Source organism: Lutjanus erythropterus, chromosome 16, assembly GCF_056507025.1.
Source record: "Lutjanus erythropterus isolate fLutEry1 chromosome 16, fLutEry1.hap2, whole genome shotgun sequence".
NCBI classification, from domain to species: Eukaryota; Metazoa; Chordata; class Actinopteri; order Lutjaniformes; family Lutjanidae; genus Lutjanus; species Lutjanus erythropterus.
This window is the reverse complement of record NC_139332.1, coordinates 35,227,280-35,255,003: the sequence shown is the minus strand read 5'-3', so window position 1 is coordinate 35,255,003 and position 27,724 is coordinate 35,227,280. Positions and strand designations below refer to the sequence as shown.

The 27,724-nt window shown below is 41.2% G+C and overlaps 4 protein-coding genes across 5 annotated transcripts; 1 reads left to right on the top strand and 3 right to left on the bottom strand.

The window, feature by feature from the left end:
* Window positions 1-28: 28 nt before the first annotated feature.
* Window positions 29-8,042, bottom strand: rnf139 (ring finger protein 139). The gene is made up of 6 exons (XM_084739944.1): window positions 7,474-8,042; window positions 3,300-3,955; window positions 3,015-3,162; window positions 2,808-2,914; window positions 2,430-2,681; window positions 29-1,634 (listed from the first exon to the last, which is right to left on the bottom strand). Exons 1-6 carry the CDS (start codon window positions 7,634-7,636, stop codon window positions 852-854), a joined length of 2,109 nt encoding a protein of 702 aa, XP_084596070.1. The 5' UTR covers window positions 7,637-8,042; the 3' UTR covers window positions 29-851.
* Window positions 8,043-9,390: 1,348 nt separating this feature from the next.
* On the bottom strand, window positions 9,391-14,893 carry tatdn1 (TatD DNase domain containing 1). 2 transcript variants are annotated; one of them, XM_084738807.1, is made up of 12 exons: window positions 14,774-14,893; window positions 14,113-14,178; window positions 13,985-14,034; window positions 13,637-13,700; window positions 12,864-13,007; window positions 12,061-12,103; window positions 11,729-11,814; window positions 11,597-11,637; window positions 11,384-11,460; window positions 10,455-10,525; window positions 10,048-10,174; window positions 9,391-9,665 (listed from the first exon to the last, which is right to left on the bottom strand). In XM_084738807.1, exons 1-12 carry the CDS (start codon window positions 14,865-14,867, stop codon window positions 9,563-9,565), a joined length of 966 nt encoding a protein of 321 aa, XP_084594933.1. In that variant the 5' UTR covers window positions 14,868-14,893; the 3' UTR covers window positions 9,391-9,562. The 2 variants fall into 2 exon arrangements, with proteins under 2 accessions (XP_084594933.1, XP_084594934.1); XM_084738808.1 differs by lacking the exon at window positions 14,774-14,893 and adding an exon at window positions 14,475-14,598.
* A 250-nt stretch (window positions 14,894-15,143) lies between these two features.
* Window positions 15,144-19,415, top strand: ndufb9 (NADH:ubiquinone oxidoreductase subunit B9). Its single transcript, XM_084739192.1, has 4 exons — window positions 15,144-15,295; window positions 16,838-17,030; window positions 17,187-17,300; window positions 19,045-19,415. Exons 1-4 carry the CDS (start codon window positions 15,207-15,209, stop codon window positions 19,174-19,176), a joined length of 528 nt encoding a protein of 175 aa, XP_084595318.1. The 5' UTR covers window positions 15,144-15,206; the 3' UTR covers window positions 19,177-19,415.
* Window positions 19,416-19,967: 552 nt separating this feature from the next.
* LOC146313535 (angiopoietin-4-like) lies at window positions 19,968-25,587 on the bottom strand. Its single transcript, XM_084739191.1, has 6 exons — window positions 23,707-25,587; window positions 22,480-22,714; window positions 21,806-21,940; window positions 21,348-21,564; window positions 20,827-21,022; window positions 19,968-20,360 (listed from the first exon to the last, which is right to left on the bottom strand). Exons 1-6 carry the CDS (start codon window positions 24,334-24,336, stop codon window positions 20,214-20,216), a joined length of 1,560 nt encoding a protein of 519 aa, XP_084595317.1. The 5' UTR covers window positions 24,337-25,587; the 3' UTR covers window positions 19,968-20,213.
* Between the last annotated feature and the right edge of the window lie 2,137 nt (window positions 25,588-27,724).

The following is a 27,724-nucleotide window of genomic DNA, read 5'->3' as shown; positions in this document are numbered from 1 at the left end:
ATGAAGAAAAACATCTGAAGAGAATTGAGACAGCGAGTTTCAAACGTTTTAGTGCTCAAATCTTACAGACTGATTAAAGCTTGAGTTTGTTTCTTCTCTCCACAGTTTTGTTGTTAATAAACTGACAGACTCCAGCGTTTCCCCGATAAAACACCACTGGGAAACATGAACCGTGTCTTTAAGACATCGTCTAAGCACATTACAAGTCGGCACACACAAACACACACATACACAGAGACACACACACACACAGACACACAGACACACAGACACACAGACACACACACACACTCTGGAGCTGCGTAAGTGACAAAATCTAAACAAAGTTGTGAAGTGACTGAAGTGTGGCTGCTTTTCTTGCTTCTTTTCTTTTCTCTGGGAAAAATAATACTCAAGGCAGCCTGTGCAGAATCTCCAGGAAAAACACGCTGCAGATAATCTGATCATTTTACTTTCTGATGCATTTCAGATTTGAGGCTTCGGGGGATGAACCGTGTCGAGACAGCTGAGCCCACATAGCAAGATTCATATCAGGATCTCTGCTAATTTTGGGATAAAGAAAAAAAAAAACCAATAATATGAATTTTTGGTCTACATCATGCAGTCCTGGTGCACACACACACAAACTCAACACACACACACAGCATGAGAGCAGCAGTTACTCTTTCCACGAGCCCTTATAGAGTAAAACCCAAACTCAAATCAAACAAAAAGAAACTAACAAGAAGAAACAGACGGACATCCCTGACGTTTTTCAAGAAAAAAATTAAGATGCTGAAGTTGTTTTAAATTCTTTTTAACTTAAATATAATAAAGATATATGTTTTTTCTTCTCTATAGATTTTCTATGGTCAGTCCTCCGTGGAGTCTGTGTCATCATTGATATAGTCTTCTTCTATCGGCGTGCTGCCGGTTTGAGTCCCCCACTCGTCCTCGTCGTACTCTATGCTGTCGTTGTCCTCTAGCAGCTCATTGTCGAGCTCTGCCCCCCCTCCAGCAGCCTGGACGCCAGCCGCCGCTCCGTCCACCGGCAGCTCGGCGGCTGGCTGTCCATGCTGGTTGTCCCCTGGTGCTGGTGGGGCAGCTGCAGCGGCGTCCTGCGGCGCTGCATAGCCCCCGTTGTTGTTCGAAAAGGCGGCTCTGTCCCGGCTCTCCTCCTCCACATAAACTCTCTGATGGCACATGGGACACGTGTCCTGGATGTAGAGCCACTTCCTCAGGCACAGCGCGTGGAAGTAGTGGTGGCAGGGTGTGATGCGGGCCGAGGTGGCGAACTCCTGGTAACAGATGGCGCACACGTCCTCGATGTCCCTCAGCTGGTCCCCGCGAACCTCCGGCAGGGAGTTGATCTTCTTGACGGCAGTGCGGCGGTTGATGAAGGTCTTCCAGCCGTTCTTGGCCTGCAGGTAGATGTTGAAGTACGCGTGCAGACACATCATGCAGGCGCGGATCTTGCTGCCCGACTCAAACATCATGGTGTAAGCGCCGTTTCCGAACATGATGACACCGAACAGGAACTCGATGATGTTGCCCGTGGAGCGCACGTAGTAGACGTAGTCGTCCAGCTTCTCCCACAGGACGTTGGAGAATCCGTCCACCATGAAGAGGCCGTAGACGGTCAGAGACACGACCACCTGGAGGGACGAAAGGAAACCAGTTAGATACTGCAGAACTCAACAGAGGACAAAAGAGACAACCAGCAGCACATCAGAGATCATCAGAGACGATGCTAATGAGGTGTAGCTAACTGATAAAGGGCACACTCACTGTCCACCTTCCCAGACTCAACTCTGCCAGCAAGCACAATTAAGGGTGTGCCTGTATCAAATTTTCATGCTCGATAAATCCTGACAAAAATATCACAGTAGAGAGTACCAGCTTTGACTTTGATGACAGAAAATAAACCTGTCCCAAATGATCTGAGAGGTCTAGATGATTCAGAACACAGCAGCAGATTAGAAATGTCCTAAACCATTCAGAGCTTTATAAAATAATTCTTTGGCAGACAGGAAGCCACTGCAAAGACCTCAGAACAGGAGTGATGTGATCCACTGTTCTGGCTGCAGCTCGTTTAGATCGAAACATCAATATTTAACAAATGTATCAGCAGACAACGAGACAGCATGCAGGGGTTTCTCTAATTGTCTTTGAGTTGAATCTTCCTCCAGTGGACCTGTCACACATTCAGGTGTGCAGAGATTTATTTCAATATTTTGAAAGATTTAGTGACTGACACACAATCTCACACAGACGACTCATTAAATACATACATAAACTATTCATATCTACAAAAGGCATCCTGGAAAATCTATGAAATGTTCAGCTTTAAAAGTAGAGCAGACAGGTAAGAACCTGAAAGATTGAACAGACCCAACAGGAAGTATCTGAGCGTGTATTTTTCAGACAAACAGTAACTTCTCCATCCTCACCTTGAGGCAGAGCTCCACGCAGAAGGCTGTGACAGCGAAGAGCCAGGTGTTGAGGGCGTAGTGGTGCCAGAGGGCGTAACTGAGCACCACGGGGAGAACGAAGAGCGCCAGGGACACCAGTAGGACGGGGACGTGTCGGCGGACAGAGGAGACGTGGGAGGCGCTTAAGGACATGAGGACAGGGTCGGTCATGCCGTGGATGAAGTGCAGGATGGCCGTCAGCAGAAGGCACATGTTCCGGCTCAGACGGACCTTTGAATCAGAGAGAGGAAAACCTTGTTAAAGGTGGTATGAAGAGTTATTAAAGAAGGTTAAGATTCAGAAACACAATGAACATTAAGCATCAAATCAGTCATTTGTGGAGCTGCAGGAATGTACCAGACGTTCCTCTGGGTCCAGGCTGCTGAGGCCCGTCTGCAGAGCCAGGATGAAGAACAAGACAGGAGCCACAAAGCCTAAACGCTTGTCCTCCTCCTCCGTCGAACCTGAAGGATCAAAATGAAACAAAACACTGAACTCCAGGAGAATTCTTACAGCCAGTGAGGCAGATTATTATTAAAGTCTGTAGGACGCGCTCAGTCGTACCTATGAAGGCCAGGATGCTGAGGCCGAGGTAGTGAGCCACAGAGGAGATGACAGCACTCATCCCCAGAACTGTGAGGGTGGAGTCACAGCCAGAGATGATCAGGTTACTGGTCAGATCCCAGAACACGTCCCAGCTCAGCAGGTAACCCTGAAAACAGTGCCGTCACACAGAAACACATGTGAAGAACTCTCTTTAGTCTTTACATTCAGATGTTCTTTGGTATAAGGCACCACTGCTATAAGATTCTTGGCCAATATATATAAAGACAAAGGTTCTGATCTTACCTGTGAGTCGGAGCTCCCATCTGTGGCACCACCTGTGGCATCACCGCTCTCCCTCCTCACCGCCCGGACCACATAGACTAGGATCAGCGCCTGGGCTGTGACGCGGGTCAGCCAGAACACCCGTAGCACATCAGGGAACCTGATCCTCTTCCAAGTGTCCTCTAGCAGCAGCTGCAGCCCGTAGATCCTATACATGTGCCGTACGAGCAGGTAGACGTACCGGCACGAGTAGTAAAACCATTTGAGCCTCATGGCGAGGCATACGGCCGTGTTCAGAGCCAGGGCCAGGCCAGAGAACACGGCCACCAGCTGCCTGACGTCTGCCGGCAGTTCAATCATCAGCCCCCACAGAGGGATCATGATGTCCAGGACCACCAGCGCGGCGAACACCGACTGGAGGTTGAGCAAGAACACGTAGCCCATGCCGAAAACAAGCTGGACGGCGGCCATGCCCAGCCACAGCGTCGGCCCGTTTCTGGGCAGCAGCCTGAAGCCCAGGGCAGCTTTGTAGTAAGCACTGTAGAAGTCTATGTGGGAGGTGGCATAGTAGTTGAAGAGGACCGCCGCCATGCCGAGGAGAACAGCAAAGAAGAGCGTGTAGAACTTAAACAAGGCCTTCTGGGAGAGCAGCAGCACCACGCTGGAGATGAGGACGCCTGAGAAATCAGCAAAGACGAACATTAAAGTGATAAAATGGGCAATTATTTGTAATCACACAGACTAGAAAAAGAACAGAAAACAACTGCAGCTGTAGCTTCTAAGTTTGTCTGATTGGAAAATTGCTATTATCAAACTGTCTGCTAAAACAACATTAAAGGATCAATTCTCTATTTTTCAATCTGGACCCTATGTTCCCTGTGTCTTTTTCTTATTTTTACAATTAATTAAAACAGTGGTGATTAATTTAATAATCCATTTGTAATCGATTAATTGTTGCAGCTGTAATGTAATCCTTATGGGCAATTGCAAACTGTCAAAGTGCATTCACTAAAAGTGCTTGTTTTTTTCACTGACAGGCTCAGATTGTTATTTCATTGGTAATGGGACCTGTGTCCACATGACGTCTTCTCCTGAGCTCCAGCTCAATGGCTCCCTATGAGGAGAGAGAATCTGCAGCAACATGGAGCCGCCCAGAGAAAAAGTGCTGCACCAGGATCTTTTTTCAGAGCACACCACCTTTTTTGTGCAGCCACTCTGAGCGCTTCTAAATGAAAATCTCTGATCTCTTCAGAAAGGGGATGATGTTGTCACCGTCGTGTTTTTCAGGCAGTCACTCGTGTATTAGATGGGGACTCGTCACCCTGGAAGCTGACAGGAGGAAAAGCTTGTTCTGTCCTCGTCAGACAGGAACTATCATCACAGAGACAGAACAGTCCATGTGACATTAAGTTAGCTTTGTAGCTAATGTCAATATCAAACCCACATGCACCGTCTTTTTCTCTCCCTGCATGTACATTTTATCAAAGCTCTCACCGCCCTGCCAGCACTTTTTGGTCCAGGTTGAAAAATCCTGAGGCTCCCATTTCAGTGTTGTGAATTTTCAGGTAAAGACTGTGAGCCTCTGAGAGAGAATATGGCCCTAAACCCAAACAGGATTAGGAGGAAAACAATCAGCTTGCAGCGCCATAATCCTGACAAGTCAATGGCAGAACGAGCTACAGGGCAAAGCGAGGTCAAACATTTAATAAAACAAGCCTGTCAAACATTTCTTAACCCAGATGTTGGGTTAGGTTGGTTGCAGGTCATTGTCGTTGTGGGTATGCGCTACAAATCACACAGACAAAACGCTTTGACGTATCCCGGCTGCACAAGTGAGAAATGACCCGCCATTTCTTCTACTTCAAGAAAGAAGGATGCGGCAAGAAAAGTAAATGGAAAAACTGAATCCTCCATATGACAGGAATACTGTCAGTACACAAAATAACAGTGCAGCACACAGATACCATATATATATATGCACTTGTTCTTGTCACGCATGACTGTAATAACATGTTAGTTTCAACATAAATGAGCATTGTTACAGAACAGTCTTTGACATTACGTCAAATGTCTTAATATTTGTTCAACAGTGTGCTGTCTTTTCTCTCTATGTGATCATCTGACTAAAAATTGAGCTGCAAGGATAAGTACATTAATTGATCAGTTAACAGGGTTTTACTTGGATGTTTTTGAGACAAAGTTGGCAAAAGCTGGCGAACATGTGTGGCATGCACACAGTGTGTGTTTAAGTGACAAAATCATGATTTGACAGACAAGTGTCCACAGTAGACCTGCAATGATTAATTGATCATGAAATTAATTACCAATTATTTTGATAATTAATTAATCATGAATCATTTTTAATTTCAAAAAATGTCAAAATTTTCTGATTTTAGCTTCTTAAATTTGAATATATTTTGGTTTCTTTGCTGCTCTCTGACAGTAAACTGAATACCTTTGAGAGGACATCATCTTGGGCTTTTGGAAACATTTAAATCGAAAATCAGCCATTTTATTGATTAATCGATTAGTCGTTTGGGCCTTAAAATGTCAGACAGATGACTTTATCATGATAATGATAGTTACAGCCCTGTTCACATTTTTTATATCACTTTTGGGCACTTATTACTAGTTTTATTTCAGGTAAACATGACTAGATTTACTTTCTGGAAGGAAACATATAGAATTGTAGGTTGAGGAAACATGAGACTATTGGCTGACCCTCTTTAAAAGGCACCTTGTTTGGCCCCTTCGCTCTTGGCCAACACCAATAGGACTTTCATGGGGGCTGAGCCGCTCAAAGGTCTTTAAACTGTACAAAGGGGGAGTTATGTAAGCTGATGGTTGTTTGTCTGTGTACAGTGTTTTCTGCTAATGACTGAACACTCCATAGAGAGAACCTTTAGACAGTTGTTGTTTGTTAGGAGAATGAAAACAACTGTGATTAATGCAAACTACTTTCAAGGCACTGAGAAGCTCGAGCTGTGCCTGAATAATCCTGGAAAACAAGATTTTTTTTTTTTGTCATGAATCACGTGATACAATAAGACAAAAAAACATTATTTCACATAAGGTAGGTTTTATGAGACAGGCTTGTCTAAAGAAGAACAATGAAAGGGCATCAGACTGCAAAAATATGCCATGTTTGGCGTATGTATTGGAATTCAGTGTCATTATTACTGGAAATGTTAAATGAAATCAAACTGTGACTGCTTGTATTATACCAAAATTGTCATAAAGCTGAGGTATAAAGGCTTACAATTCTAATGTCTAAATGAATGTGAGGTAACCTCACCAGCATTTGATGTATTGTAAAATTTTTCATGATGGTGTGATTATTACAGGTAAAACAACTGACTGACCGATCCATCGATTAGTCCTGCAACAGAAGATATAACAAAAACAATTTAGACAATTTGTTAATTTCTGGTCATTTTCTCAGTAAAAAATTGAATGTTCACTTATTCTAGCTTTGCAAATATAGTATCCTGTACAGCTATCCATTTTAAGAGCAATGTTATTTTTTTTCTTGTAATGCTACAACTTGTATTGCCATTATTCAAATATCTGTAAAGTGAAAGGTGCATACAGTGTGTATAGTCAATTGACTGATCAAATATATGGTTTTCTATTTTCTTTGCATTTTTATTTATCATACCCTGATCTCTGCCTCCATTTTTCATCGCTGAGCTGCTGTAACAAGTGAATTTCTCCGATGTGTGACCAATAAAGTTTGTCTTATCTTATTATTAATTTTGTTCATGCCTACATCTGGTTATAAACTGAGTTCAGACCATGTGTCAGATTAGATATCAGCTTTCTAGACACAGTTAAAGGGATGAGGAATTATATCTTGACAGGCAGAGTGACAGACTGCCACAGTCACTGAATCGGTTTCCTGCAGGGAGACAGGATTTGACACGACACCTGTGATAAGCTACCTGACGTTAGCACCTAGCTAGCGAGATGTTAGCATCAAATCAGACTGAATTATGCTTGAGATAAACAAGTTTAACACTGTTTCAGACTCGTGTCTGTTGTATTGGTGTTACAGCTGGTAGCTAAATCGGTTTTAGTCGCTCTGACAGGTGACATATCTTCACACTGCGGGGTGACGTCACGGCTATCAGCGTCAGTTAGGTTAGCAGTTAGCTCGCTGTTAGCTGTCAGACTCTGTGCACTTTAACACACTCACCCATGACTCTGACCAGCACCTTCCCCATCGCTCCGGCCCATCCTGACCCGGGGTCGTAGTAAGAGTTAAAAATGGCGTCGATAATAAAGATGCAGGGAACTCGCAGAGCCACATCCAGCACCGCTAAGGCCTGCTGGCCTATCCGGGCTTGAGTGGACGCCATGCGGCTGCAGTGGAGAGCTCACAGTCCTGGGGGGTCCCGGCTATCCATGTACCATTAAAACAAGCTAAAGCCCCCACCAGCAGCCGCCTCTTCTCTTCCGATTCTCTTCGCCTGACCTTTATTTGACGGCTGAGAACCTGCCGCCGTCCGCCACGTCCGCCCACATCAACAAACTGTTGATTCCTCTTCTTCTTCTTCTGTTTAATTTCAGGCTGCTGCCTCCAGCAGAGTCCCCGCGAGCAGCTGTCACAGGTCAGGCTTCTCCTCAGAGCCTCTCTCCTCTGATATCATGAAAGATATGACGAAATCTCTGGACTGGACATTTGCTATCGCTTTAGGAAGACCGCAGAAGTTGCCAGGCTGTTAGTTCCGACGTATCGTGACGTAACTTCCAGCGTCAGAAGGTGTGGCAGCTGACGTAACATGTCATGTTCTAAAATTATATAAAAACAAAAAGCACCACAGAGAGAAATGCCATTAAAGCAATTTAATATTTTTCTGAACTTAATATGATATTTCTACATTATTTTCTTTTTTTCTTTAAAGGTGCTGTAAGTGATTTTGGATAAAGACAGCTGATTGTTGAGACAGAAATGTTTGTTTGGCACAGACTTCAATAAATATCACATCATCACAATATTAATCGTTTTTTTAGTTAAGATGAAAATTGTGATGCAAAACTGATCATTTCCACACATTACAATTTCAGTCAAAATAATATATGAATGTTTTGCTGAATTGTGCAGCACTAGTGTCATGACACTGGGTCAGTGGTATTTGCCAGTGTCTACTGCGGTATGATGCTCATTCACTGCCCTGTGTCAGTGTCTGCAGTGGTTGCAGTCTGCAGTCCACTGACACATATCGTTTCTTAACAACAGCTGCCACTCAAAAGTTAGGCCACTGTCAGTCACTGTCACCCCCATGCATATATAAATTAGTTTCATATATCCTGGGAGATGTACCCGAAGCTAACAGAACATCAATTTATAGCCTACTGTTTACATTGTTATTATTATTTAAATTTATTTAAATGCATCTGGGTGACAGGCCACTCAACAAGTGGCTCAGTTTCTTGTAAATGCAAATGTTGATTTAGTTTTTCAGTAAGTTCATTAATGTTCATGTTTTTATTAAGTTATACATGATAACTGATGTGTTCCTGTCAGCAGTGCTAAATCCCACATCTCGCCTCATGTTAAAAAAAGAGTAGTTAAAATAAAATAAGTGTAGAAGTGTTTTAAAGATAACCTGCAAAGAGATAACAGCCACAGAGATGTCAGCCTTCTCTCAAATATAAATGGTACTCAGCTTGTGGAGCTCAAAGCACCAAAAAATACATTTGAAAAACTCAACAGTAATGTTTCTGTCCAGGAATCATGATCCAGTACTCAAGATGATCCACAGACCTTACTGTGAGCAGTTTCATGTAGAAACTATTTTCTTTCTACTGAACTACTACTGCTGACCCTGCAGGAGAAAGCGTGTGTCTACTCATGGACGAGAGGTTACAGCTCAGCCAAGGAAGACGCCACTTTCTTTTGGCACTACAAGTTCCATTATACTGGAGATGAGTCAGACATCTCTACAGCTGATATCTTCAAAACTCTACAACTCACATCAAAACTATCTACATGGAGCACTATCTACACCAAACAGCACTACAGGTGAGAAGTAAAATGTGTATTTTTGATTGTGGGGTGAACTGTCCCTTTAATTTAAAGGCACATAAAAGGCAGGAAAAAAAATAATAGTTTCAGCATTAATGAAAACCTCATTTTTATTTCAGATGAATACAGATCAGAGACTGTCTGACTTTTCAAATTTGGCAGAGGGAGAGTTTTATCATTCATACACACACACACACACACACACACACACACACACACACACACACACACACACACACACTCATGAAGGTTTAAATCAGCTGGAGCTGAAGAAGACTTTGACAGTGTTGTTGTAGATGGTGTTGGCGAGCTCCACTGGGTCCTCCTCCCTCGCCGCTGCCATCACCTCCAGAACTTGTCTGGAAGAAAAAAAATATCATTAGTTATTAAACTTTAGTGTTTGATGGACTGAAAAATATTTGCTCACTTATAACACCTTTATTTATGTAGCACTTTTCAAAATGACGCTAAAAAACACAACAAAAAACACTAAAATGGTGAGTTTTTTAAAAGTGACTTGAGAGAAGACAAAGTGTAGCTTCCCTGATCTCCTGCAGGTCATTCCACAATCGGGGGGCCCGAAGAGCAAAGGCTTTAGTTTTAAGGTCTGACTGAGAAATTACCCAGAATGACCTGCCAGAGGATCTCAGGTTGCTCTTCGGGGGCACTAGAAGGTCAGGAGGTCAGCTGGTAACCTGATAAGTTCTACAAAGAATCTGCCTCCACCCCGACACGACTCACATGACGTGACAGGGCTCGTTCCTGTCCTTCAGACAGTGCCCCGCCTCCCATTTCTTCTTTGTGGGAAATGTAGTTTTCACATATTTGGAGCCTGCGTGAGTGTTCTTCACGCCACACCATGGAGCATCTGGGAAGGAGCAGGAAGAGATTCATGCAGAAATAAGAAGTAACAGTTTAATAAACTGCAGTAATACAAACAGTAATGTGATGCACAAAACATGGAGATTTTTTTTAATTTCATGTCATGATGAAGCCATAAAACACGGCATTGTGGATTTGAATGTTTCACCACAATAATGTGCTGAAAATAATTAAATCTAATTGATTCTGGAGATTTTAAAGGAACATTAGGCTTTATGTGGTTAACAAAACAAAAAAACACACACAATAAACTGGCTTCAACTCACCCGTTTCTATCATGAGTCTCTCTGAGGGGATCGACTTCATCACTTCAATATTTGCCTGCGTTTTCAAGGAACTGGAAAATTCAAATAACGATAAACAGTTTAATTTGCAGTACTGTTAATGTGCACCTTTAAATGAAATGAAATGATCTTTCGTTTGTTCTTTTCCACGTTTTTCAAATGGAAACACCCACTCAGCTGTTAACAAATAGTGGTGACATAGGTTAAAAATGATGTTTCAGAAAAGCGCATTTTGATGTTTAAAACAAACGTAATCCGACCAAGATGTGAATGTTCAGATTTGAATACATAACATAACTTTATACATAATTACTGGGATGCTTCAGAATGATATAAAAACCTCAACCCTGACCTCAGATTTGACCTGATGTTCTGGTTTTGGGGTGTGTATTTTGGGAATTAATTTCTGGTATTTTTAAATCTGGGTTTAAGTGTAAGAGTCTAAATGACTGATTCCCACAGAGAGTTTTGGAACTGGTTCAGTAGATCACCTCAGCCAGCAGCTGTTTTTTTTGATCCAAACTAAAACACCAAAGTCACACAAGAACACAAACAAACTAACTGATCATTGCAACGGTTTACTGCAAAGTAAAACTGCTGTTTTTGTCTTTGACGGATTTAACGTGAAGCTTATTTGTCCTTGGAGATTTTAAATACAGAATGTATTCAAACACTTCCTCTTATTAAAGATTAGACGAGTCGAATTACATTTTTTCCTCCATCCTGTCAAACTTAGCAGCTAAAGTTTTATTTCTTTTATTCTGTCGACATGGTGTATTTAATGAGGAGACGATTGACACACGGGTCTGACATGTAACTTCATTGGCTGATCTTGAGTGGGTCTAATCAAATATTTAGTTAAATTAAATGCGATGTGGAACTGAGCCCAGACGAGGTCAAAATCCTCTCACCATCCGTTTATTCCGATGTAGAGGTCCAGGTCGATGAGAGCAGCAGCGTCCTCTGCAGTCCCATCAAATGAGTGAACCTGACAGAAAAATATTAAGATAACCAGCTGGATCCTGATGTGATTTTCCTTCTACAACTCTGACTGCATTCATTTCTGCTTTAACATCTTTAAACTGCGGATGAAAAAAATCATTTCAGTAGCAAAATGTCCTCACCACTCCTCCAACACATCGGTCTCTGTTTCTCTTCATGATGTCTGTCAAAACGGAGACAAAGAAACAGTAAAATGTAAAAGAAAATCCCTGTCATGAAGCAGACATCTTGTCTTCTTTGGTGCACAAACGTACCGATGAACTCCTGATGAGAGTTCCTGCAGTGGAGGAACATGGGCAGCTTGGTCTCCTCAGCCAGGTCGAACTGCTTCTCAAAATATCTGAAACAGAACAGAAAGAAAAAAAAGAGAGAAAATGTCACTGAGACAGCGGAGCAGACGCCCCCAGTGTTTTGGAGCAGAGAAAACTTTCTCATTTTTTAGATTTTAAGACCTGATTTTATAACTTAATCATTCAAATTTGGCTGTGTGGTTAATAACATGTTTCTGTAGCGTGACAAATTCAGAACACACATTTATTTTTGCTTTACTCAAACTTTAATATTCATGAGAGACATAAAAACTTACTTGAGTTGAGTTTCTTTTGGGCAAAATTCCAACCGGTCAAAATCTGGAACCAGAAGAAAAGACACATCACTTATTGTTACCCACATCCACCTTACACACTTGGGACACTTACACACTTCTTTATACTCAAAGCCATAATGTGCAATATTTTCCTACATAATATTTCTATCACTTATGATCCACTAACAGTGTGCAGGAGACCCTGCAGCCCTTTTTTTCATGCATCTTTCTGGTGTATTTCTGAACAGGTTGGACAAATCCTACTGATTCTACCTTTAAACAGTATCTTAATTTATGTACTGTATATGTATTTAAACTGATGTCATAGTTGTGTCAAATTCACAGCAGAAACAGACATGTTTACAGCCTGGTATAAAAAACAGTTAAGTTCTCTAAAGCTAAGTTCTCCGTTCATGACAACTGTACAGGGCTGAAGTTTTACATATCTTGCACCTTTAAATTATATAAAGACAAAGTTTTACTTGATTAATTAATTGTGGATTGTTTGAGTGACAGGTGAATGAAATGATTATGAAGTCTATAAAATGAAAAACTGAATGTCATAGTTTTGAAGTTTCCAATTAATGACTTCTAATTGCACACATCAATATATCTTATCTTATCTTACCGATGACATTCAATTTCCAATGACATCAAAGTTCATTTGAGGTTTACAAAAATTAATATCTTATCAACTGACTATTCGATTAAGTGTAAGGCTGCAAATAATGATCACTTTCATTAGCAATCATTTAATTTCTTGATTGATCCTATAGTCAATAAAATATAAAAAGCCCACCCACCGAGTCCACACTCTCCGATGGCCACCACCTTCCCTCTGTGTGCTGCTGCGAGCTCCATCAGACCTGAGAAATACTCAGATTCTCCGTTCTGCTCAAACTCACTGCAGCGGGTGGGATGACAGCCGACCGTGCAGGTGAACTCATCTGGAATAAAGTTAGATAAAACTGTTAAATACAATACAATATAGTTTATAAAGGTCCAACCGAGAGGAAATCGCCAGACATTTCTTTTAATCTGTTAACCTTTATTTAACCAGTAGAATCACAATGAGAGCAACAACACAAAGTTTCAGACAGAAACATAAAAGGAAACAAAAATACAACAAACAAGCTTTGAAAAAAGAGGAGCTTCTATGAGTCAGTTGCAGGTTAAGAACACTGACATCCTAAGGAATCTCTTTTTTTTTTTTTTTTTTTTTTTGGATTTCAAAGCATTTAACAGGATTAATTCTTGAGTCTGAAGTCATTCTGCAACATATTCCATGCTGAGGATGCAGAACACACAAAAACTCTAATTTCCAACTGGTCATTTTGGGACAGAGAGCATAAACAGAGTCCTGAACACAAACAATATCAGCAGTACAGTCCAGCACTCCTCTGCATAATTAAGACACACAGGCAGTGTGTGTGTTCTTATGAAGGACATAAATTCACATTTAAGTCCCCCGTGGTTCTACAATACCACCATAGAAGATTTAAGGATTCTGAAAATCTACCAAAAACCTTTTGGTGACATTTGTTTCACAGCACACGTTTGTGTTTGTTATCGTTACCTCTGGTCTCAGCTAGTTTCAGCGCCTCCTTGCTGTCGTCAAGGCTTCCTCCTGTGATCATAAACTGTAACAAAGCAACAGGTTTGACATCACTTACAAATGAGACTGAAGACATTTCTAACGCCACAAAAACAAGAAAGTTAACAGGATTCCTTGGGGACCACTGCCTGTCTGAATCTTTATTTTTGAGAAGATCATTGGTTCACTGCAGTTTCAAAGCAGACACGGTGTTGACTGCTGATTTCACTCATACTGTCTTGTAGCATATAAAAACACCATATGTTAACAAGTTTAAAATCTTGATTTCCGTTGGAGGGATGTCTGTAAAGTGATGGACGCATGGCTTACCTTTTCAACCCCGGTTTTTAAAGCTCTGTCGATGATCTGATTGAAGTCATCTGTCAAAGAAAATCAAACCGATCTCAGATAAACTTTATCTCAACAGTCGACAGGTCAAAGTAAGAAGAGTTTCTCACCGTCGTGTTTCTGCTTCCCTCTGTAGAGTCCTCTGAACATGGGATCTGTCAGGTTCACACCGATATCTGCAGGAATTGATTAATACAGCAACATGTCAACAAACATTTAGGGTAACAGGTGGGAAAAGACCAATGAGAGAACAGATAGAACAGCCTGATGAGTTCAGAAAAACACATTACTTTATTCTAATGCAGCCTCTAAAACTAGGAAAAGACAACATTTATGCCAATATTCAAAATCTAAGATGATATCTAGTTTCTTATCACAATATCAGTATAATTGATATATTGCTCAGCCCTACTGCAGCCATGCTTTAGGCTTCAAATGATTGTCATAGAGGTTACAACACCAAATATTATACCTCCACCACCTTCATGTCTCCATGTGGATTCTTCTCTTTAATGCAAACACAATACCTGCTGCTGATCGTATCTATAGTGCGTTATAATCTGTCATAAGGAGTGGTGAACTGCTATAAACCATCTGACATTTCCCTGCACAGCTCTGTGACTGCTGTGTTGTCATGTTCAGCAGGGCTAACTGTTAGCTTCGATGCTAACTAAACTCACAGTCTACAACAGACCGCAGCAAACAGTGACACTCTGAGCCTTTTATTTTCTCTTTATGATTTATTGATGTAGTTAAACACGAGTGTCTCACCAATGAACCTGTGTTGAGCCATGGTGTGAACTGAGCGAGAAACACTTCCAAAAAGAGCCACACATGCAGCAGCAGCAGCTCTCACCAATCCCATAATGCTACAATACCGTAATGACTGGAGCAGAGAGCAGACACGTTACTCTAATAACTCTTCTTTTTCTTTTCTCTATAAATATGATGGGGTTTTTTTTTATTTATGCTCCTTGGATTTATTGTAACGTGTTTTGTTATTTGAACATGTTGAATAAAGGTTACAAATTGTAATTTTATGTGCGAATCAATTTACTGATTTACTGGCGTCTGCGATTAAATTGTGAAAAAAAAAAAGAATCTTTGCGCATTTTGCAGGTATTTACGATAGAAACCTCCAATCGCCGGCAGCTCCCAGAATCCTCCGCGCTGCTCGTCGAGAAGGTGACAGGGGACGGTGAAGATGGCCTCTGCCTATCTAACTCACCAGCAGAAAGTGTTGCGACTTTACAAGAAATCACTGAGACACCTGGAGTCATGGTGTATCTTTAGGTAAGAGGAGCTGTTTCTGTTCAGTCTCTGCCACGAAGAGTAAAAAATACAGTTTGTAGCTGCTGCAGTGACGTTTGTTTGCGCTGGCGCTAAGCTAAGAGCTAAGCTAACTGCTAGGCTAACTGTTAGCCAGGTCACTCACTCACTCACTCCTTTCAGTTAGCTCCACTGCAAAATATTCATCTTAATCTTAGGCTCATCCACCGAATTCAAAAAAGAATATATCACAGTCCCCTTCCTGCTCATTTAAACATCACATTTGTCTAAAATAAGTTGTAATTAACTGTTTTATCGGACGGCAGCAACCGTCGAAATCAGTGAATAATCGAGTTAGTTACAGCAACAACATTAAACTTGTGTGACAGACAGCTGTGAATGGATGAACGTTAACCACAAATCCTCATATATCATATTGTTTGGGTTGAAAGTAAGGAATCTGCGGATTTACACCCGACAGGTGTCAATTACTTACCATGAAAAACACTGTTGTGTAAAAAGTTTCTCCAAACAGAAATGTCAGATTTCCAGTGGATCTTGTTCGGTTTAGATTCATTTAATCCAGTAACTCTTTAAGTCTTTTGAGATTTCTTATTTTTATTTATGATATTTATATTTCATATAAGTAACTAAGGCACTGTTATCTAATACAGTCAGTAATTGTGATTTGAGTTATTTCTTTATTCACTTGAGATGTTTATTTTACATATCACAGTTTTAGATTCATCTGTTGCTGATACATATTGTAGATAAGGCTCGTTTACACACTTTTTGTTGTATCACATGGCATTATTGTTATTATTGTTTGTTATTATTGTTTATCATAGTTGATAATGACATTATGGCAGTAAGGTATTCCTTAAATTTAAAAATTATGACCAAGATATGAATTGATTGATTAGAGTTCAGATAAAAACATGTCACTGGTCTCTGATGAACAAACTATGTCATGTTTTCATCAACTAATGCCAACGTATATTTGTCTTGTTACTTATCTGTCAACCGTTTCATTTAATTTTCTACCATTTTAAGTATAATTTTTGATTCAAAAATATTGTTTATCTTTAGTGCTTGCAAGTCAGACAACAGTTATCAAGAAGAAATCAAGAATTGTATGTGTAATGTGTACATTAAACATCTAAGTGCTAATGGTGCAATCTAAGGCAAACTGTAGCGGTCATTTCTCATGAGGAAGAAATGCTGTTTGTTGGAGCTGAAATGATCAGTTGATCAACAAAAATAATCTCTAAGTATTTTAATATTCATCAAAGGAATTAAAGGAGCAAAAATACTAAATATTCCACAATTTCCAGTGATAATAAACTAAACATGTTTAAGTTTTGGATTGTTGGAAAAGAAGACACGTCAAAAACTATTGTTTCATGTAAATAAATTTGTGCATACATTTTCTTTTTATGTGAGATTTTAATGATTCTACACTATGAACATTGTATCTTACAGTTACAGGAGACATCCTGGTCTCCTTCTATGCTGTCAGTAGTATGATTTAACATATTTAACTGTTGTGATGTTTTCTTGTTACAGAGACAAATACCGGTTCTACGCCTGCATGCTGCGGGCTCGCTTCGATGAGAACAAGAATGAGAAGGACATGGTGAAGGCCACCATGATGCTGAAGGCGGGAGAGGAAGAGTTCTGGACCAACCAACATCCTCAGCCCTACCTCTTCCCCGACTCTCCTGGAGGGACCTCCTACGAGAGATACGAGTGCTACAAGGTGAGGCAGCTCCTCATGAAATAATTAAAATGTTTTTGTTTTTTTCTGTCGTGGTTTTTTATCAGGAGGTATATCTAAGATTATTAGGTATATATGATCGTATAATGTATATAATGCTGCATGATGTACGTTCTGAGCTCTGCTTTGTTCCTGCAGGTCCCAGAGTGGCTGCTGGACCACTGGCACCCCTCAGAGAAGGCCATGTACCCCGACTATTTCTCCAAGAGAGAGGAGTGGAAGAAACTGAGGATGCAGAGCTGGGACAAAGAGGTGAGCTGCTCACCATCCCATCCTGTTTTACATACAGCACCACCAAGGCACATGTCACCTCTACTTAATGCTAAATTAAAGTATTCTCCATACATTACAGCCCTTCTTATACTTAAGGAGTAGCTTAGGAGAAATTTGTGTTAATTATTGTAATGAATGGATTAACGCTGCTTAAGTGAACCCACCTTTACAACTAAAACTCACCTTTAAAAATGTGTGTGTGCGGGACTTTATCCTTGTGACCCTGTAGAGGGGTCTCGACCCCCAGGTTGGGAACTGCTGCTGTAAGAGATTTCACAGATGAATACATTCTGCATTTTTCCTAATCACAAAAAAATAAATTTTCCACCTGACTACGTTGTTTAAACCAACTTGTTTCTCTTATGGGACTCATTTTCCATCCTTGAGTAAATTGACGACCCCTGATTAAATGATATTTATATTCAATGTAGAAACAATATCAGTACAGAAAACTGAAACTGTGCATTTAACCCAAATAGTAAACACAATAACTGCAAGAAGGTTTGTGTATAATAAGCCATTTGGGTGAATTCTGAGCAGATTCTTTCAGTGAATACTGCATCAAAGATGAGTTTTTCTAAAATTTTTAATAAGTTTTTATACAATTCTGTCTGTATTGTTTTCTTTTTCATTTTTTATCAACCATACATGCTTCTTTTTTTGACAAATTCAGTCTTTTCTCCTCAGACTCTTGACTACTGTTCTGTCAACTTTTTGGTTTAGACCCAGTGGTTTAAACTGCAGTTTAATTAGTTACAGGGGGGTGGTTAGTATCAGTTATGTCCACCAGGAGGCAGTAGAGTTCAGTCAGACTGTTGAGAAATGGTCATCATGTCACTGTCTGTCTTTGAGGGAAAGTTGCAGATGAAACAATTTGCCAGTTTGACTGTAATCACTTATTATGACTCATGATGACATCAGTTACTATTATTTTAATTAGTGGGTCTTTTTTTTTTTTCCTTTAGGCAAAAGCTATTTTCTGACATTTTTGACTGAATGTTAATCAATTTATTGAGGGAACAGGGTTAATTGAAAATGCAAATAATCTTTAGTTGGAGCCCTATGGATTATTTTTTCTTAAAGATCCATACAAGTACTATTTACAGTTTACAGTCTCTCTGCAGCACCACAGTACCTCAGTATAATGCTGTTTTGTCACAAATCTCTCATTCATCAAAAAATTGCAGAGTTCTGAGATATGGATGTTACACTCAGCCGTATTGAGATTTCGAAAATATTGCAATTAATTTTGCAGCCCAACTTTACTGCTTCCTTACAGCAAGTATCACCTTGAGATTAAATTAATAATGGTGAATAAGATATCAAAGTACAGCAACAATTACACACTCCGTATTCTCTTTGTGTTGTTATACAGAGCTGAAACAAAGTCAGTCCAGTTGGCAGCTTTTTTTTTTCCTTTCAGTTATTTATCATGTAAAACTGTCAGGTACTTGCTGACTTCAGCTTCTGAAATTTGTGGATTTTCTGCTTCCCACTGTTTTCTGTCTTTGTTGGTTGAATATATTTGAGCTTTGGACAAAATGAACAACTTAAAGTGGTCGCCTTTGGCTCAGAGAAACTGTGATTTAACCTTTTCACTACTGTTTGGCATTTCATGGACAACAGAAGAAGCATAAGCTGATAATGAAAATATTGCTATATTGTTATAATAATTAGTCGCAGCTCTTGTTGTAAAAGTTTCTCCCCTCCTGTCTGGTTCCAGGTTGCCCAGCTGCAGGCTGAGACTCAGGCCGGGGGCCCCAGGAACGAAGCCCTCCCTCCTGCCCGCAAGGAGGGCGACCTCCCCCCTCTGTGGTGGCAGTACGTCACCCGCCCCAGGGAGCGCCCCACATAAACACCCTCCACCTCAGTCTGAGGGGAAACTATCCCGACCGCACAAGAACAACAGCAGCATGAACACCGGCTGACCTCTGATTGAACATCTGTCTGTAAAGAATGTTTTATTTCTGATGAGGGTCACCTGTGACTGACTAAACAACCTGTTTGATGAGGTTGGGGACTTTGTTGAGTCCTGTAGATGAATCACTTCAATACCTGTAACTGTTCCAATAAATAAATGTATGATGAAAGTTGTGTTTGTGTGTAAAATTAGATGTATTGCATGCTGTGGAGCTGTTTAACGGCAACTGAAAACTCACAAAAACTCTCTATATATGAGCTAAACCAAAAAATATGAACATCTACACTTAGATCTAGAAAGACGTCAGTAAATGGTGTTGGAAGCTGCACAACAGCGCATATTTGATGACCATGATCCTTGTTCATTTGTGCGATATCACGAAAAACAAAACAAGCAGCAAGATCAGTCTGTCGACAATTACAGAGACATTACAGTCGCTGTGCATAAACTCCTCATTACAAAGAGAGTTCAACAGGTTCACAGGCACCGGTCTGATCAGATGTAGAAAGTGTGACACGGTCAGATGAGTCATCCTTCACCAAATCCTTGACAAGTGGGCGAGTGAACGTTTGAGCCCCACAGTGAGGGGATACGGAGGCTCTGAGGCAGAGAATGAAAATGAAGTCGAACCTTCAGTATTAGTGCCAAGAAAAGTAAAAATATACATTTCTATTATTCTAGGTCAGCTGTGATCATGTACAATGCAAAAACCTCCACAAAGTATGTTACAAATATGTTTTATTTTTTAAAAAGCTTCAGTAATTTCTTTAAAAAGAAGCTGGTCACTTAAGCTTTTAACAAATGTTATTCACAGAGGAGGAAATAGCGCATTTGTTGGGGACTATTTTCAGCAGCGGATGAATACATCTTTGATACTCTAGAGGGTGTGTTTTACAGCTCCTAGAGGCAGGTAGCAGTCAGTAGAAACTTCAGACTGTTGTACTTGTTGCTGAATGACAAACAGCCTGTCACTATGGCGACAGGCGTGGCCTGAAGTTGCGCGGTCGGATCATCATAGTGACGGCCTTCAGAGAGTAGAAGTCTGAGTCCTTCCAGGAGAACCACACGATGCCGTCCGGCCCGAGCAGGTTCTGAGCTTTCAGAGAGTAGCGCCCCCCCTGGTGGAAGAACACAACTTCAACATCAACATATTTAAATCCGGGATGAAAATAATCTGGTTCCAGTGTGACGTTAATGTTCTAATGTTCTACTGTGTTCTGTGTTTGTCTGCACATTTCTACTACATGTTCTGACACTCTTAGAAATAATGGTGCTAAATAGAACCATAAAGGGTTCTTTGGCTGTGCCCATAGAAGAACCCTATTAAAGAATTCTTCCTGGAACCCAACATAAATAGCATCTAAAGAGAACCCTTCTATGGTCTATTTGTTCCACCCAGATTCTTTCCACTTCCTGAGGGTGTAGGAAGGAAGGAAAGGAAACTTTCCTTGGTGACAACAAGAACCCACCTAGGGGATTCTATAGAGAACCCTTTTACAATCCAAGGGCTTTATCTATATAATCCAAGGGTTTCTCCCAGAACCCATTCAGGGGGTCCTACCAGGAACCTGCAGACAGTGGTACCTTGTAGTAGACTCCGTTGAGGTTGGAGTAGAAACACTGGTTGAACCACCAGCCGGCGTGGCTGATCTCAGCACAGATGTTGCCGGTGTCCGGGGTGCTGAAGCTCTGGCGGTCGTGGTACCAGCTGAACGAGTCCTCCACCGTTCCACTGAAACCAGACACATGGAGGCGGAACTGGTTCTCCTCGTTCTCTATCCTGCAGGAGGAGAAGAAACCACAGCAAACTAGAATTAAGTTAAAATACTTTTTTCAAAATAATACTGAAAGTTTGACTTTATTCTCAAAATATAAAATTAAAAAACCAATCCCTCATTTTGTTCCAGGCCCCGATGGGTTTCTGTGGGTTGAAATGACTGTGAGCAGATTTGATCAACTATGTGACGCCTCCCACCGAAAGTATTTAAGTTTAAACACAGGACTCAAATGAAGTTCTCTGTATCAGTATCATTTTAGTGGTACTCGTATCAGATCTTTTTTTCCCCCTTTTTTTTTTCTTTTGGTCTTTCTACCTGCATGTCTACCTGAAGGTGTGGTACAGGGCGTGTCTGTGGGCGTGGCTCCAGTCCTCCAGGTCAATGCGGAGGCTGTAGTGGCCGTGGTTGGACAGCAGGTGGAGCTGTCGGTTGCCCAGCCAGTGTTCTCCTCGAGGCTCGCCAAAGCCGCCGCGGTACTCCGACCAGCCGCGGTTAAAACTCACAGAACCATCGCGCCGCCGCTGAAACACAGTCCAGCCCCCACCTGGGTCACACACACACACACACACACACACACACACACACACACACTTAAGTACATCATGTTTAAATACTTATATTCATATACACACACAAATGTGCAGGTATAGACATGAATTTAGACAGTGTAATGGACAATACATGTACATACACTTATAGGTACACTGTATGTATGCACACAAACACACACATATTTATCTGATGTGTGTGTGCATACATCGTGCAGTATGCGGTGTGTTTCTCACCCTCCGTCTCCATGTCACAGTAGACGGGCAGGGTGGCGCCTGGCGACAGGACTATGTTGTAAACACCAGAACGATGGACACCACTGTGATACAGAGACGCACAGTCTGAATGGCAGGAAGACAGGTACTGTCCATCTGAGAGAGAGACAGACAGAGACGGAGACAGGGCTTCACTCAGTATCGTGGAGCACTCAACCTGTCAACTAAAGCTTTAAAAAATATAACAGACACAATACAAAGAAAAATGGACAGTTTGTGACACACAGAGTCAAGGAAATAAATCTGACAAGTGATAATTTATGAAACCTTTTCAAATCGCAGGAATGGAATTTGTTAAAGATATAATATGTCAAAGAACGTTTAAATGAATGGACGTGGTGATGCAGAGATGTCCTGTCCTATATATCAGATTACAGACTTAAAAAACATCTTCATTTGGTATAAATTCCTGCAAAAAAAATCATACCATAGTAATTTTAACATTTTTTCAATCCAAATAATAATGATGCAAAAATGATCATTACCTCTAATATTGGAAATCATATCACAATTGCAATATCAGTCAAAATAATCTAGTACTACTGTGTAGTACTGACTGAGATGTTTCCCGTGGCAGTAAGGTGCATTAACATCATGCAACATGCAACTCACCGCTGTGTTTGTTGCATGTGTACCTGGTGGCAGTGTGTCTCGCATGCCGAGCAGCGTTGGACTTCTGATCATGTTGATCGTGCAGCCCGTGTTGCGGCTCATGCGCTGCACGACAGCTGACAGGTTTCGTAGCTGTGCCTGCAGCTCATACAGCAGCGACGCGTGCACGTGGAGCAGCGTGTCGGCTTTGGCGTGATGCATCTCCAGAGAATGTAACCGCTCTTCAAAGGTCGAGTTGAAAATAAAATGGTCTTCACCCTGAGAGTTATAAAAGAGATTTTGGGGAAATGTACAAGCAAAACGCAGAATGTACAGGGCCAGATCAATTACAGCAACTAAAAGTATGTGAATTTATCCCCGTTCGTAGCTAACATGCTCAAATCTAAAGGGAAAACATGGGCCACTACTTCTCTACTAGGCCTTTCTCTTAACTTCCTGCAGCAAACAATGGCACCATGCCAAAAGTCAGATTTCCTTCATTCTGAGCAGGGGCGGGGCCGTCCGGAGAAACTGCAGCCCATAAAAATGTTCTCTGGGTCAGGCAGATTCGGGAGGATGCAGGGCCCCCAAAGACCTGCGGCTAATCCTGTTAGCATTCAGGGTTAATGAGGACTTAGTGGGTGTCAAGACAGAGAGCTAAGGACAGACAGAGAGATAAAGACAGGCAGAGATAAACAGACAGATAGAAAAGATGGCATTGTATTTTACCTGCCTGAATTATCTTTTCCAAGATTTTTTTAAGAAAAAACATTTTTAGAAATATGAAATTTTAAAAATATTAAGAAATCCTCCCTTTGGGGGAGGTTGTATTTACCATGTTCATGAGAAAAGCTCGTCCCCCCCAATCTCTGAAATGGACTTTTACTGAAAGCTTCTGAGTTGTGACATGTTTGTTGACATTTTCAGAAATGGCTGAGGCCATGGAAGTTCATGTTTTGGTGAATGATCGGTAGAGGTGCACCAATTGCAATTTTCTTGGCTGATTCTGATTCTTTTTTTTTTTTTATGGGTCTAACCTGCCAACTGACTATTAAATAACTTTCACGTTTTCTCTAAAAGTGCTCCAGTGCTTATGTACCAGAAGGAGCCCGATCTCGAGAGAGCTTGTGGGAAATATTTCACGTGATTGTGTGGAAGCAGATGTAAACAAACTGGAGACAAACTCAGTGCAACAGTTTGCTGCAGTAAAACTTTGCAGTGCGAAAAACAGGCAGAAGTTAAACAAATCTGGATGAGCAGCGGATATATACCTGCATCTCCAGGGTCTTGACTCGTTGCTGGTGGTTCCTCAGCTCCTCCTGCAGCTCCGAAACCGTGTCCCTCAGCTCGTCCAGCTGCTCCTTCCTGTTCTGGTTCTCGTGGAGCCAGTTTGAGACGTCATCTGTGCACCGGAACATATCCGGGCAGCGTTTCTGTGACCTTCCCACCGGCACCGGAGGCAGCGTTGCCGTCAGCCGGCACTGACCGGTGGATGTCAGCTGGCTGCTGTATTCGCCACATTGTGCCGATGAACTGCCAATAGTCCGGTTGACTGTTTGGCTGTTGCTGTCACTAGGACCAATGTCACCACTGCGTATCACTGGTGGGGCGCCCGGGGGAATGTCGGAGTGTGTTTCCAGGAGGGAGGGCGGGGGATGCCAGTCAGCGTCCTCGTAGTTGTCCCGTAGGTCCCAGTTTGTCTCAGTGTTTGTGTCTGGAACATCCCTGCTTGTTTGGACATCCATGTCCAGGACATCCCCGTTTGTTTCCATGAGGGTGTTGGGGTGGACATCCTCATCATGTCCAACATCTGGGTGTTCATCAGCAAAGACAGGCTGGTAACTCCAGCCGATAAGTAAGACAAAAGTCAGTAAAATAGATCGCCACTTCATCCTGAACATTCAGTAACTCGTCCTCCCTGATTGTTGTTAACTGTTATCCATCGCAACTTCAAGAGAAGTCACCGGTAGAGTCAATTTTGATTACTGAATCAACATCAGGGCCAGAGGTCATAGCAGCAAGATGAGGTCCAGACTTTGCCCAAAGTAAGGCTTGAGTTGTCGACTCAGATTCAGGATGAGGAAGAACGATCCAAGACACAGCAACATAAAGTCCAGGCAAAGTTCATGAAACTTTTTACATGATTGTGATGTTAACACAAACCAGCTGGACTCCTTTAAATTCCCAACCAGTTTTCCTGATCCAGTGGCACAAGGGCCAATCCTTCAACACTGACTGGATTGGCAGAGGAAGAGATCTCTGACAGTCAGTTCAGCCCAGGAAAGAGGAAGAAGAAGAAGCATTGATGTGATGATCAGCCAAGAAACCTTGAAAACCTTGAAGTGGAAAAAAAAAAAACTCACTAAGGTGATGAGACAAGATTTAGACGTGGATGCTGGTCCTTTATTACCTTGAAAGGCAAGTTATCGTTTGTGTCTGCACTACACCGATCAGCATGCTAGGAGGTGCTCCTGGCAGCTACAGGTGTGGTTTTAGATGTGACGAAAGCGAGAAGCGACTCATCTCAACGAAACAATGGCAGCTCCTGAAGAGGATAATGTAGATACTGGAAAGTATTTCTTCAGTGAAAGAAGAGCAAAGAACGACACTTAAGGCTTTTCTCCAAGGAACAGATGTTTTCCATGGAGTTTGATCTGATTGGCTGAAATTAGCTCGTGTTAGACGTGATGGACAGATGGTTCCAGATCTAAACTCAGTCCAGATCCTGTTGAGGTCCCAGCCATTCAGACCTGCTGATTGAAACAAACTGTTGAAGAGCTGAAACAAAAAGTCTGGATAAAGTTTACAAAAACTTTTGTGCCACAAACACAAATGTGCTGGACCTCTTCAAGCTGTCTAATTCTTAAGCTTCACTTGGACATATTTGCTATACATTCTGGGGAAATTAAGGTGCGTCAGACGGTCCTGACACTCCCACTGCAACCTTGTTTCGATTTTGGAACATCAAATGAGGACTAAAGCTTTCTCTCTGCAGCTCTAGCACCTGTTTGGAGTGAGTTAACAGGATAGAAGTAAGCCATGGACATGAGAAGTGGGTGCTGCACCACCTAAAACCAGCTAAAAAAGGTTAGGGAGAGGTACAGAGGGAGCTAAAGAAAATGGACAGATGTGTTGATATAATATAAAAACTTTTTTTGATCATTAATCCAAATAAGTTAAGTTAATGAGTTCTGTGATTTATTTACAGCAGACTGGAGTCGTCTGTCCTCACTTGTCTAAATTGTCAGTGAAACTGATTATCCTGCTGCCTTAATACAAAAATATGAATATTTAGTCATTATATAGACTGACCTGAAAAAAGGGAAGATTTTTGCCCTCAGAGGAGAATATTTAATGAAAGAAATAAGATTTTGAGCAATCATCTCTAAATTTGGCACAGCACATCTGTGGACCAAGCTGGAAAAAATTACCTTTTCAGATTTTTGTTGCTGTTGCAGTTTTTTATAGCTCGTTTGGTCAAATGCTATTGGCAGGGCCCATATTACAGAAAAAAATTGTATGTCTCCTGGATGCTTTGTGCTTTTGCTGCCACATTTGGTTGAAAAGTTTTTGGTACCGTTTGGCATCATTTAGCTACAAAAGAAGGAATCTCTCTCTCTCTGTGTGTCTGTATGTACATGTGCAGTGTCGATCAGATTAGCAGATTTCAAGAACGCTGCAAAAATACAGATGCAAGAAAATAAATCTTTGCGGAAACATGAAAACACTTACTGTTGATGCATTCAAGGCTTTGAGTCAGCTCAGACGATGAACAACAACCTTTAAAAGAGGACCAAAGTCAGATATTGGGAATCCTAATTCCTAAAATCCAGAGCAGTGTTTATCAAACACCAAACAAGATTAGATTCTCCACGTACCATCATTATAACTGACGCTAAAATACAGGCCGACCGCACCCAACCATGGACAGTTCACAGGAGGCAGGTTTATTCCTAATAAGATTATTTATTGTTGACTGTTGTCAGCCACACTGTCTGCACAGTATGTCAGTGGCTTACTGCCTTCACAGTTCAGCTCATAACTAATCAAGGATGACACATGTGGGCTGAATGCACGGACGTGACTACGAAGCAGGTCGATACTGAAACACAAATATTACACGGAGGATCAAACTTATTTTAATGACATTTCAGCTAGTTTGTTGTGTATTTTCATTTGAATTTTGTGGTATTTTGATTATTTTTTGTTGTTTTTAATTCTTCTATATAGTTAGTTTCATTTTGAATGTTGTTCTTTGTCTTGTACTTGTCTTTGTAGTTCATTATATACACTGTTGAGAATCATGCGTAAAAGGCCTGTGCTGTAAGTCAGAATGACAAATGATTTATGACACACTCTCAATAAAAAACATAAATTGATTTAAAAAAAAAAAGTATAAGTACTATAGTTTAAGAATCTAGGATTCCCAGAATTAGCCATTGGATGAATATAATCTTGTGTTTTGCCGAATCATCCAATATAAAACTCTTGTTTGACCTCCTTTGTCTTGTATGTAAATGTAAGTTTTCAGAACAGTCACTGCTGTTTTTTAACTGTAGCCCACAAAACAACATGCAACTCTGACAACCAAACTAAAGGTGAATGAATAAATGTTGGATGAATTAAAATCTCCAGTGAGTTCTTGTCTTTGCAGGCTGACTGTCAACAACAGAGCTAAATCCTGATGACAAATTTATGAAACGGCGACAGGTACAACCTTTATAATGATGAAACACACAAAGCATGAAGTGGACTTACCGTCACGCTGTGAATCTCAGCATCCCAGAATTCACCTCAATGGAAAAGCATCAGGACAGCCAGGAGAGTGTGTGTGTGTGTGTGTGTGTGTGTGTGTGTGTGTTCAGCACCGGGTATGACATCTTATCCTGATAATCCTCTAATGAGATTGGCAGCCATTGGCCTGGAAGGTAATAGATTACATATAATGGGATTAGAGTAATGTGAGTACAAGTTAGAGTAACTGATATAATACAGCGAAAGAACAATAACAATCTGATTTTAACAGGTGTCACTGAAGGAAACCGTCTGCTGAAGCAACATTCTGTGCATTCTCAAGTTTAAAGGGACAGTTCACCCCAAAATCAAAGATGCATAATTACCGGCACCAGAAAAATACATAGATTCTACTGCAGGTAAAGTGCCCTCTCTTTTGCCCTTCCAGTGGAGAAAATATAGGAAAGTGTCCTCTGAGAAGCCCTTCCAGTGGCAAAATGTGGTAAAATTATATTTGGCCTCTATGTGCCCTTAAATAGTTCCACGTCTCTTTTT

What these genes read in the sequence shown, in the direction of transcription:
- ndufb9 (XM_084739192.1), top strand. Translation starts at nt 15,207, where the DNA reads ATGGCCTCTGCCTATCTAACTCACCAGCAGAAAGTGTTGCGACTTTAC. An exon ending in AGAGATACGAGTGCTACAAG is followed by an intron (nt 17,031 to 17,186) that starts GTGAGGCAGCTC and finishes TTGTTCCTGCAG; the next exon opens with GTCCCAGAGTGGCTGCTGGA. An exon ending in TGCAGAGCTGGGACAAAGAG is followed by an intron (nt 17,301 to 19,044) that starts GTGAGCTGCTCA and finishes GTCTGGTTCCAG; the next exon opens with GTTGCCCAGCTGCAGGCTGA.
- LOC146313535 (XM_084739191.1), bottom strand. Translation starts at nt 24,336, where the DNA reads ATGTTCAGGATGAAGTGGCGATCTATTTTACTGACTTTTGTCTTACTT. An exon ending in TCAAGACCCTGGAGATGCAG is followed by an intron (nt 22,715 to 23,706) that starts GTATATATCCGC and finishes TATAACTCTCAG; the next exon opens with GGTGAAGACCATTTTATTTT. An exon ending in GCCCTGTACCACACCTTCAG is followed by an intron (nt 21,023 to 21,347) that starts GTAGACATGCAG and finishes CTCCTCCTGCAG; the next exon opens with GATAGAGAACGAGGAGAACC.
- rnf139 (XM_084739944.1), bottom strand. Translation starts at nt 7,636, where the DNA reads ATGGCGTCCACTCAAGCCCGGATAGGCCAGCAGGCCTTAGCGGTGCTG. An exon ending in GGTGCTGGTCAGAGTCATGG is followed by an intron (nt 3,956 to 7,473) that starts GTGAGTGTGTTA and finishes CTGATTTCTCAG; the next exon opens with GCGTCCTCATCTCCAGCGTG. An exon ending in GCGTGGAGCTCTGCCTCAAG is followed by an intron (nt 1,635 to 2,429) that starts GTGAGGATGGAG and finishes TCGTCCCTCCAG; the next exon opens with GTGGTCGTGTCTCTGACCGT.
- tatdn1 (XM_084738807.1), bottom strand. Translation starts at nt 14,867, where the DNA reads ATGGGATTGGTGAGAGCTGCTGCTGCTGCATGTGTGGCTCTTTTTGGA. An exon ending in GAAACTAGCTGAGACCAGAG is followed by an intron (nt 13,008 to 13,636) that starts GTAACGATAACA and finishes ACTTTATTCCAG; the next exon opens with ATGAGTTCACCTGCACGGTC. An exon ending in CATCGGAGAGTGTGGACTCG is followed by an intron (nt 12,104 to 12,863) that starts GTGGGTGGGCTT and finishes TTCTGGTTCCAG; the next exon opens with ATTTTGACCGGTTGGAATTT.